Genomic DNA, 12,435 nt, shown 5'->3' with positions numbered 1-12,435 from the left:
ACAGATTCCACCTCTGATTCATAGTCCATCATTTTAGAGTCTCAGCTGTCCTTGCAAAACCCAAGTATCTTAGAATATGAGTGTATTATTGACTGGCTGTAACATTCATCCAAGTAGTTAAACCACTGTCAGCAACACTTGAAATCTGATGATGAAGTGCATAGCAGACAGGAACAGAACATATACTTAGGGACATTCAGCTGTGGAACAAACCTGGAGAGCTAATGGGTCTAAATCCAGAGTTCACAATTTCAGTAGGGGCTTCTCTTAAGACTAGGATCTACGAAGTAGTCTCCTCGTAAATATTACCGGTGATGTTTCAAACTGTATTTCCAAAATTACAGTATAACAATTAAATTTTGGATGCCTACAATAATACCGTATTTTTACCTAGTAATTGCTGTGTCTGTTCTGTTCAATGTAAGTTTGAATGGTCTCAGTATGCATTCAGCTTGTGTATGCTGTTGACCTCCTGTGGTTTTGTTGTTTTGAGCTACTGTTTCCAAGACATGTTCATGTGTTACTCATATTTCTGTGACTCATCTAAGTAGCATGAAAAACTCATAGCTGACAGTAAACATGAAAAAACCCTTCACTTTAAGTTAGTCACTGTCTGGCCTACTCTAAGTGCCATTTTGTCCAAATATTAAGTCATACCCTCAGAGAGTCTATGCTATTCCCATTCTTTGACCATTATATAAAAAATTCAGGATTTTATAGTTGACTTGTCAGTCTTAACAAGCAAAGTGTACTCTGTGTTTGTATGTGTGTGTGTGTGTATATATAAAATAATAAAATTGTGTATATATAAACACATATACATTTTATATAGAAGATATATATAAGAATGAAAAATATAAAGTGTATTTGCATGATTCCAGGCATTTACATGACATGATAATCCATTGCCATTTTAGTGGAATATAGCGATGTATAACCAAAAGCAGATCTTAGGTTTTTGGTACTGCTTGCCTACAAACTTATACTAAATAATATACGTGTTAATTGTTAAATGTTACAGTCAAACATATGACAGTTACTTGGCTTTGTTAGGAATTTAGCCATCTACAAAAATCACTGCCTTTGGGCCAGAATCACTGACCTGCTCAATGTTGTTTGAAGGTGAAATGCTAAGGAAGTGACAGTTCTACCTATGGCGTATTTAAGACCAGACATTTATAACTGAGCAAATACCTAAAGCATTGAGACCAGCTGAACAGCATCATCTTTATAGCAGCTTCCATGACTTTTTTTTCTCTTTTGAAACATGTATCAGTCCAACCTTAATTTTGCCAGGTTTATTTTTCTTGGACTAAATAAACCTAATGTTTCAGCCTTCGTGTATGTATTTTCTAGCTGCTTTGTACATTTTTCTGCTACATTTTTTCCAGTTTGCTCTTAAAATGTGATGGCCAAAATTTTGCCCTTCGTGCAGTTTTTGAGCAGCCTATGAAGTGGAAAAAAAGGTCTCTTAATCTCAAACATAATGCAGTCCTATTAGTATTTCCAAAAGTAAAATTTCCTTTTTTTTTTTTTTTTTTTTCCTGAAATGACATCACATTAACTCATTTAGTTTGTATTTTGCTCTAAGGTACAGATCTTACTTTCCTTTCAAAATTTGTTTTTATATTTAACATTCTGGATGTTTTTTGGACATCCTGTATTTCTCTGCTGGACTCGTTCAGTTTTTGTCTCCAATGTGTGATATCCTGAAGGATATGATACGCTGTTCCTTTTATTTAATGTTCTTATTGAGTTTGGGCACTTCTTTCAAATCACTGAAACATTTTGAATTCCAGTCTTGCTGTCCATCTTTTAAATTCTTTTCTAGCTGAAAATCCTTGTAAGCACAGTACCATGTGTAAATTACAAAGAAAACAAATACATGAATAGTGATGGCCCACTAGAATGAGGGTAAACTAATAGCTAAAGTAGCTAGTTTTGTACTTTACTTTTCTTAGCCAATTTTATCTGTTCATTCTATGTGAGAAATATTTCACATACACACTGACACCATCAAACACTTCATTAATTATCATCTCGTTCAGAAATTTATATCCACACAGCAGTTTAAACTTTATGAAAGTTAGAACTATCGTCAGGTTACATGACTATGTTTGAGTTTCAGGATAAGGTCAGGTTTCTTTCTACATCAGTAAGAGTGTACGCAGTGGGGGCACATACACAGAGGGAAATGGTGTTGAGGAGCTAATAACCACAAAAGTATTTGGTAAGAGTGGTTACTGACAACTAGATCAGAGCTGGTCCAGTGAACTGAATGCTCTTTAGTAATTGCAGCAGGTTAGGTGGTGGAAGATGTTACCTGCTTTAGTTTCATCTTGGGACTGATGCAAACCAGTGGTATGTGCAATGATAGGAGTCTTGCTTCAGAAATGCACTGGTGCACACAATAGCAGTTTTCTCAAAAATGTTTTTTCCCCACATCAGTTATAATTCTGTGTTTTTTTAAGGTAGGAAAAAAAAACTGTTGAGGATAAGCTGGCATGTTAAATTAGGATTTCTCATTTGTGGCTGGGGTGGAATGATGGGCAGAGGTTTAGATACGTAAATGATTAGCCTAAACAACTATTGATGTACTGGTCTGAAACTGAACAGTGAGCTATTTTCACTCGCTATCTTCTCACACTGTTTTGCTTACACTCTGCCAGCCAATTTTTACAGTTCATAAGATGTCAATGGAAATGCTAAAGCAGCAGTGGAGGCCTTAGGCAGTTCAGCGACATGGCATAAAAATAGATTGATGCTAGGAAGTGACATACTGTCATAACCAGTTAACGCACCAATTGTCTAGTTTTATCGCTTAAATTGGAAAGGTGGGGGGGGAAAGGTTATATAATTTCCTTATGTTTTATAATTATATTTGGTTATAGCCACGTTTAAAAAAAATGCAAAATCCAACGTGGTGTTGAGCCAGGCCAATTTAATAATCTGTCTCATTAACAACATTAGATTTCAATATTACCACTATGCATATTTCTCACAATATGAAAAATAATTTCTTAAAATGTAATGTGATGTTTGGAAGAATATGTACTTGTTGAGCATAAATCTAAGTATTGTTTGAATTTAAACTGCTGTGTTAATAAAATGGATTTACTTCAAAGCCAAGTTTATGTGCAGTATGTTGGTTTTTCAGGTGGAGGTAAGCAGTAGAACTGGAGCATGGAACATGTTAAATATTTCAATTTACAGTGGTGTTAATTTAACTATTCATTTAGTTTATTATATACTTCTTGCTGTTAGCAGTAAATACATATAAAGAACATGGCACAGGGTTTGATATATTTCAATACTTTCAGAGTAGGGGTACTGACTAGTTAGCACAAACACTTCCTGAATTCCTCACTGAGAAGAAACTGTTAATACTGTGCTGGCTTAGAACTGAACACATGCCTGTTTTGAAAACAGAGGACAAAGTGCAAAGCTGTTGCAATCAGTATTAGTCACTTGAGTTTTTGGAAGTGCTTGGAGAAGCGCTTTGGGATTTGGACGTGATAAAAAAGTGTTTTATTTTAGCTAGGAGTAGTAAATGAGATTACTGGGAATTTCTTTGCTGCTCTTGTAAGAAGAACTTATCCTGTTCTCTGCAGAATTTTTCCTTTCCTCAGGTGGCTAAAACATTTGCACACACTAGACCGGTCCTTTTGAAGTTGTTTTTGGACATAAAAACTATATTTGTAAATCTTCAGTCTTGTGTTCAAAGTGGTTAGATATGGCTGAAATGTTCAGAATTTGCTACAGTTTATAGGTGTATTTTTGTGTGCATACATTCAACCCTTGCACTGATTTTTCAGAGGTACAAGTTCTATGGAATCAATGGCAGGCCAGGCCAAATGTCAGTGATGGGAGATGGACCACTGGCAATGCCTACTGATTTTATTATTTTTTTCCTACAGCTGTGCTGCTGTGGCAAAACGTGACAGTGGACCAAGTGTCAATCTGTGCTTCAAAACCCTCACCTGAGCCCTCTTTTTTGAATGCAGATGTGCTTCGACTTCAGTCTTTTTCATCTCTGCTTGGGCTACGAATTGCCCAACTAGCAATATGGAGTTTAAAAACTGACCAGTAGGCAGCTTACACAATTGTTCAAGCTTTCTGAGAGGCCACAGATTTGTGTGTGTCTGGCAGTATATAGGAACAGAATACTGACAGCAGAAATTCTCAGAGAAGTCTGAAGTTGGTACAGTTCTCCTTGCTGTGAATTAAATTCCTCAGGTTTCTTTGAAAGCATTTCCAGAAATCTAGTTTTACATAGTCATTTTAAAGAGTTATAAATAATAGATGTTTTCTTTTATTTTCAGCTTCTTTGTAATGCTGGTCATGCTGAAGAAAAGCTAGGATTTACATATGACAGCATCATAATATGGTAAGTAATAAGGAGCACTAGAGCAATACTAGGGTACTTTGTTCTAGGTGCAATTAAATAAACTTTATTTGTACTTTTGAAGTAGTATTTTGTATTTTTAATGTGTTTGAAATTTCATAATGCAAACATACACCTTACAAATACTTTAATGAATGAAATCAGAAAGACATTATTCACTCTCAGGCAAAGAGAAGGGGAAAAACCTTCAAGTTAGAAGTATGAATTTCCTTATTATTTTCCTCCTAGATGTAAAAATACCTTTAAATATCTCAGTACTTTCAGAAATCACTTTTAGTAAAAATGTGCACCTACAGAATTTAGAGCATACACTTGATGTAGAATCAGGGTTTACAGATAAACATTTTATGTCAATTTGGTGTGTGTATATCTTTGTAACATTGTTTTCCCTGCTACTAAAATGTCCTGTGTATATATTTTCTAGTGGAATTTTCCTGCATTTTGTTACCATTTCTCGGAGCCAAAAGTAACTACATTCTATTTCCAGAGCTTCTGTGGTTTTTTATACAGACATTGGTAAATTTGTCCTGAGGCTCAACATTGGTGGCAGAAACAACTAAGATCTAGTATTTAATATGATTTTGTGTTCTTTCAGTTTAGTTATCTGATGTAAGAAAACAGGCTTAGAAGAGCTAGTCACTCTTCAAGTAAAATGTTGGGAAAACTTTTGTAGTTTCTTGTGGAAATATTCTAAGTTGCTTTCTTAAATAGAACTGATTTTCCTTGCTAGAACTAAAAGAAAATAAAAAAAATCAGTGTATTTCTGTGAATGCCTATTTTTCTGTAAGCTTTAATAAGTTATCATCTTTTGATTTTATTTATGTAATCTATTATAGTTCTTCCTGATGGGACTAAGCATCAGAGTAGAATTTAAAAATTCAGAGTCCCTTACCAATTATTTTTAAATACAAGTCTTAAAACGTTACGCAGATACTAAGTTGTGGTTTTATAGGAAGAAGTTTGCAGAAGGATTTGCTAATCCAAACACAATTATGGATATGGATAAGGAAGAGAGAAAAATGGTGTTCTCAGCAGACATATGAAAAAAACCAGCCCCTTTGTTAGAAAAAATTCCAAAAATGACTTCTCAAAAAAATAAAAAGACATACATCAGGAATACTGTCTTGATTAGTGTTGTTACTTTCGTCAGTCCAGTGGTTCTTTTGTGTATGTACAGGAGAAGCAATTCTTTTTATGCATATATGTATGTTATTCTGATGTTATTCTGATAATTTTCAAACTCAGGGATACCACTCAAATACTCACATTTTAACAACCATAATCGTGCTGTTTGGTGGTTCCTCAAAAATATCTATAGGCTGGATTGTTTTCAGAAAATACAGATTTTTCAGGCAAACCTAAAAATTTTGCTCTACTGAATTATAGCCTTTCTGTGGTAGTATATATGTTTGCAGATTATTTTGCTAGACAGCATACATCTATTCTGAGTAATTTGCTAATACTGAACGCTTTAATTTTGGAAATAACCTTCATGTAGGCTAAGCACACATATTCCTTTGTAGAACTTGCATGTTATTTCCAATTTGCTCTGCTGATATTCCCAATGTTATTGTAGATTTCCATAGGGAAACCTTTTTGTTCTACAGAACAAGCTTGGTTAACTTCAAAAACATAAAAAGTTATTTGTATACAAGAAATACTTTGAGTTTTCTGCATTTGTGAAGCATGAATGGCTAACCTTAAAGCCTTAAACTAAGGGAATCAATGATTTCAAGAAAAACTACAGATTTCCTATAAAGATCTAGGTTGTAGGGTCAGTAACCTTGATAGAATATTCACCCAAAGCAAAGACAGTTCCAGTCTGCAATAATTGTAATTATTCTCAAGTTAGAGATCTGGTTATTTAGAACTCATTCACTTTTTAGAATTTTGTTATTCCAGGCGCCTGATCATAGTTTATTCCTGCCACCAGATGGAGGTAATAGTGACAGATTTTGTTGTCATTTCCAGTGTAGATGCATCTTTACATTTCCCAGGGCACCATACCATTGACAGATGAGAGGAAAGCTTGAGCCATGAAGAGGGAATGTTGGTGGGCCTCAAACTTTTGTGGTCTTTTAGTAATGTGCTCAGAGGCTTTGGCCGTAAAGTAAGATTCATAATAGTCATAATTTCCTGGCTGGATCAAACATATTTTGTCAAAACTATGGTTATCTTTCTGTAGTGAGTCAATGCGATGCTTTAGAAAAAGGTACGAGAATGATCCTGTGATAGATAATGAATATCCTTTCTTATTCCATCCTTTGTTAGTTCTTCCAGACTTTTTACCAGTCTTCATGTTTATCAGCCTTAGTATTGTACTGTCTTAGGAAGTTATTTTCATTTCTGCAATAAGACTTAAATCCTGGGTCAAGTAGTATTGCTCTTACTTTTTCTCTTACACAATCATGATGTCTTTTTGGCACTTTCAGCCACAGATGCACATGGAATGTGCATATCAAAATATTTTTCTTGATCTGATGGCTATTTTAGAATCATGTGGTATGGTCTTATTACACAGTTTTTGTCTTGATATGCATGAAGTCACATCTGATAATGTAGAATTTTCTTCACCATCTTTTTAACTATTCATATAGAGAATTCTTAAGTTCCCTTTAAGTTTCTCACAACCCCATCCTATTCTTATTAATATAAACTACATTGTCCTCTGTGCCCTTCCATCTCTTCCCTGCTTCCTCTAAATAAAGAATTGTATACTAAATACTGCCTACAAAAGGAGAAAGTGAACCCGAATATAAATCAGGACAAAAAATTGTCAGGATAAAAAGCTTCCATTCACCTGTGCTCTTTGAATTAATCTTTTCAGAGTTTAATTTGTGAAACTGCTTTTCATCACTATAATCTCTTCACATCCCTTAATACAATCTTCAGCAACGCTTTATGCTTTTTTGTACACTATTGTAATAACTCCTTTCAAGTCTTTCAAAAGGTAAGTCCAATATGGTTTGTGTAAACTCTACTGGATTCTTCACGTGGGTAACCTGGTTTATTTTAAGGTAATTTTCCTTTAAGATCATGAACACTCCTCTGGATGCTCTTTGGAACACTTTTTGTATAGACCTGTTTATCACCTTTTCTCCATCTTGCCCACTGCTGTTTTATACGGCCCTAGCAAGCATATGCAGGTGGTTCATGTTAAAGTTCTTTCCAAACATTTAGATGTGAAGCTTGGTGAGCCGCTGACAATACTTACAATAGGCTTCCTCCAGTTCTTCCGTCATTATAACATATTAGTCTAACTCATATTTTGTATAAGAAAGGCTTTAGGATAGGAATCTTCACACAAATCTTTAAAGCATTGACATAGTATGAAGAAAATGCTTGTTTCTGTCATACCTCTGTTGGTCTCTTATTTGCCTCATTCCTTCCCCTTTGGGGTTATCCAGTAGGTCCGATGTAATTTTTCAAGTTTTCTCCTTGTGGTACAGCTGAAGTCAAAGCATGTAGACACATACAGATGTACGCATGTAGGTTTTCCTACATTATTTTTTATCTGCTTGCTGTAGCATATCTTCAGTCATTGACTGTTGAGGGTTTTTTGGTGTTTTGTTTTTTTTTTTTTTTTTCAGTTTTTGTTCTTAATAGAGATATTTTTTCATTCAGCTTTGAACACTTCTATATGCCATTGCTTTCATGGGACCTTTATGGATTTTCATGGCCTTTATTTTAGGTCTGTATCTGTCTGGCTAGCTATATATTTTCATTACATTCTTGGCATATAAATGTGGTGACACATCCCTTTTTGGTACCTTCTGCTTTTGGATGTTGAATCTCATGATAATGTTGTCCTTTGTAGTGGTTTCACTGTTGCCAATTCTTAAATTAACTTCTGTCTGCAAATTAAGAATGTCCTCCTATTGCGAGTTGTACAACAAGCTTTCAAAGCACTGATCACTTTTGAGAAACTATTGTCTAAAGATTGTTTTGGTCTGCCATTCAAAAAACATTTTCCTCTCAAATATAAAGTTAATGTACCTTACTTGATGAGGGGAAAAAAAAAAAAGCCAAATACTGAATCTGGATGTCTTAGTAAGAAATGTCATAGGTAGTAACACTGTTTGCATGAGTAAACTTCTGCCCTAAAAGGAAACTTTGCTGATGAGTCTTAAACTGGCATATCCAAACCAATTGTAAATTGAGATAAAAGTCCAAACAGAAAAGTATGATTGAATAGAACTGAGTCTTGTGTGCTCATCCCTCAGTCTTCAAACTCTGAAAAGCTGCAAAACTAGAAACAAAACATGATTCATGATCTAAAGAACAGCTATTATCTACTCAGCACAATTGAAGAGTTACTTGTCTGCTTTTCTTGAATGACTTCAGAAATAAGTATCTCTTCTAATACAGATTTTTTTAGAAGATCTTTTTCTTAGCCTCACAGTATTGAGAATCTTTCTTATTTGCTTAAATCAGCTTAAATAAAGTCAATTAATGGCACTTGTTTTATGTGAAGAATGATATTTCATATTACAACAGAGATGATCTTCGTAAAGGAATTCCCTACTTGGTGCTGAAAGTAATAATCAGTTCATCTTTACTTGCATATACTATTGCAGCCTTTTTACTTTGTCTAGATATCATCTGGAAGTAGGCTTCTGTTATAGTGACTTTTACACAGGCCGATTAATCTCCAGAAAGATTCAGAAGATTTTTGGCCTTAGAGTAGCTAATTATCATGCATCATGACCCTAGAATATACGGAAAAAATAAGCCATTTGTATAGGTAGAAATTTAGTCTTGCTGGCTGAAGTATTTACGTTCTTAAGTGTCCACTGAAAGAATCCTTCTTAACTATGTCTGTGGAAGGTTGAGGGGTTTTCTCCCCCTGTGTAGTCAAGGAAAAGGGGCAAATCTTTTAAGGGCCTTCAGAAAGAAAGCGTGTCATTTAATACTTTAAAACTCCATCTCTGGAGGCCTTCAGTATCTTATTTATTTTTATGTAGATAGCAAATTTAGGTAATTACATTATGATGATGGTTGTGTTTAGGAAAGCTCACCTCGGTGTGAGCAGAATCCATTCAAACTGTATCTAAAGAGAAATAATGTTTGGTATATGTTAAAATTAAATCTGTAGTAGTCTGTCCTGTGGGGGGCTGCTTAAGTTATGACTCCATCATATTTCATGTAAACATACTGTAGTGCCATAAAAACTTTAGCGAGTGGTTCATGTAATTACTTAAGGCGTGAATTTGTCTGTTAGATGTTAAGACATTGTTTTGAGGACTTAATGCTTAAGGGTTGGCAGTCTAGCAGAGAAGGAAATGCTTTCTACCTGTTAATTTCCTTGGACTAATGTGGTGCTCAGTTGCTTTGTCAAATAACAAGTCATATCCAGGTCTTGGTTATGTATCATTTCACAGATGCACAAGTTCTTCTTGGGGGGGTGGAGGAAATTGGTTTGTGGCTTTTTCAGATTAATGTATTGTCTACATCTCTTGGCAGTGTTAAGGTTTGCCTTCTAGGCTGTACAGATGCCTGTCTCAAAGACAAAAAACTACTGCAGAACGTTTTAGAAATCAGACTTTGTAACTTTGTATTTTAAATAAGTAGGTCATGTCAGATGGTGAAGACTACCTGCTGCTAAATAATTGTTTGTCCTCCTTGTTTTCTTCACTGTAGTCTGAGGTTAGCTTTACTAAATGAAGCAAAAGAGGTGCGAGCAGCAGGATTGAGAGCCCTTCGCTATCTCATTCGAGACTCCGGTATTCTCCAGAAGGTGCTCAAGTTGAAAGTGGATTACTTAATAGCCAGGTAATTTTTCTCTTCCTTCTTGTTGTAAATTGTACAGTTTTAGATCACTTGCATTTTCATGGTTGAGGCAGGTGAGAAAAGGTATTTTCATACCTTCTTACATTCTTGATATGTAGTTTTACAAAAGCCATTTTCTTCAATATGAATAATGTCCTTTAAAAATAGAGGGATACTACACAACGCCAACTAATCCAACTAAAATGCTGTCCTAATATATGATTTACTATGAAAAATCTAAAAACCATCTGTGTTTCTTGGTTATAAATGCTGTTAATCATAAATTAATATGTGATGTTATTAGAAGGTTGAAGCATCAGTAATTTTCATGTCCGAAGATCTTTTATGGGAGTTGTTCTGATTCCTTGTATTTTCATAGTGCTTCAGAGCCTCTAGTACAACATCAGGACTAAAAAGTAGTTCATGCCCAAGGATTTGTAATCCAAGTATAACCCATGACACAACAAAAGGATACCAGAGGGCAAACTAACAATGAGATAATAAGATCAGCATGATGAGTTGATGTAAATATTAGCATTTATAGTGCTTCCTTTGTTGGAATCTTGTTGGATTTAATATACTAATATAGATGTGTGTGTTTCTGTTTATAAATATGGACACATAGTTTTAGTGTGCTGTTCAGCTTTGTTGGAACAAAAGGACTTTTCTGATCTAGAACACAAACAAAGCATGTTGATGTGAAACATTACAAATGCTGTGTTTAGTCTCATTCAAAATGACAGATTCATCTAGCTCAGAAAATACTTGTTGAATCTGTTATGCCTTGCCATTGTATATTTGAGAACATTCTAGCGATTTAACTGTAATGAAGATAACAGAAAAAATATAAACTGAAGCTAATCGGCCAATCATGAGTATGCTTGCTGAAAGGCAGAATTTTTAAACAATGTCATAATATTCTTCTGTTTATTCAGTTGCATAATTATTAACATGAGATGTTAACAGTTAAGCTGAAAGTGTTTTTATAAACAAAATATGTGTGAACTTTTTTAGGTGCATTGACATACAGCAGAGTAATGAAGTAGAAAGAACACAAGCACTTCGATTAGTCAGAAAGGTAAAAATCTAACTATATATGGTCTTCTCAGCTATGCCAGTCAGTTGTACTGACTCCTAGTTTTCTCCATCAGCATCTTTTTTCAGAGTCTCTAATACCTTACCTTGCTTTACCATGTGAGAAGAAATTATAGGTGATAAAATAAGTATTAGCACTATCCTGCCTTCTCTCTTTTGCATTGATTTTAATCTCTTATCATTGAAAATCTCAAGTGGGCTAGAAAAATCCTGCTAATTTTCCTTTGACAGAGATACTGGACAAGATTTGGGAAAATCTTAATCAAATGATGAGTGCAAGGGTGTAAGAACCATATTATTAAGTTTCATTTAATGATTTAACTTCATTGTATAGTGTGTTTAAGCATCTGCGAATCCAGGATGGGAGATTTTCTGCCATTTGAGAAATGAGGCAAATTGTCATGTCATGGCTGGAATAATCAGTTGAACGAATGCTTCTGGCCTTATTATTTTATCCATAGAGAGTGATGGTATCCATAGTTCTTTTCTCAGATACACAAAAAACATAGCTAGTCTGTGATGGTTACTGTACTGTATATCTATGGATATGAGATGTTTGAAGCTGTGGTAGCTGCATTTTCAAGTTCATCATAGAGAAATTGGCATATACAGCTACTGAAGATATTTTTTTTTCAGGCAACATAGTATTCTGCTTTTGTAATGGTCTTCAGTACTCTTTATTGTGCTTATATTCTTCTATTGAGCATCGTAGGAAGAACTACCAAAGATTCAAGTAGAGTTTGAAGTATTTGGAAGAATGATGATGTGGGAGCACTGTGTGTGTTTAATCTGTATCGTGTTAACATGTAATTTTATATATACATACATATTTAGGTTGAAAATAGGAAAGTTTGATAGGCAAGTTGTTTTCTTATAATGAGCTCACTTGGTTTCTGTCTTACAGAATAGACAATATGCTTGATTAACAATTGCATCAAAAAGAATTGTAAAGCTTCAACGCCATTACAACCCCCAAACCCAAACACACACAGAGAACAGTAAAGGAATGGTTCCTTGAGGAAGTTGCAATTTATAAAACTTCTTTGCTAACCTACTTTAAAAAAAAGGGCCTCAGTGTACAGGTGACCACCAGTGCTTTTTTTTCTTCCCATCATTCTACAAGGGTTCTGTGCATGGGATATACATGCGTGAAGTGTACACACTGT

General features: G+C 34.7%; 1 protein-coding gene across 1 annotated transcript in view; it reads left to right on the top strand.

Annotated features, from left to right (window-relative positions):
* Window positions 1-12,435, top strand: part of RICTOR (RPTOR independent companion of MTOR complex 2) — an 88,759-nt gene that overhangs the window by 22,587 nt on the left and 53,737 nt on the right. Inside the window, exons 4-6 of the mRNA XM_042804414.1 lie at window positions 4,323-4,387; window positions 10,046-10,177; window positions 11,189-11,252. Coding sequence (XP_042660348.1) covers window positions 4,323-4,387; window positions 10,046-10,177; window positions 11,189-11,252 — 261 coding nt within the window. The remainder of the gene's footprint in view (window positions 1-4,322; window positions 4,388-10,045; window positions 10,178-11,188; window positions 11,253-12,435) is intronic.

Source organism: Tyto alba, unplaced genomic scaffold (genome assembly GCF_018691265.1).
Source record: "Tyto alba isolate M040663 unplaced genomic scaffold, T.alba_DEE_v4.0 Super-Scaffold_42, whole genome shotgun sequence".
Classification (NCBI taxonomy): domain Eukaryota; kingdom Metazoa; phylum Chordata; class Aves; order Strigiformes; family Tytonidae; genus Tyto; species Tyto alba.
The sequence above is the reverse complement of the archived record's forward strand: the minus strand, read 5'-3'. Positions and strand labels throughout refer to the sequence as shown.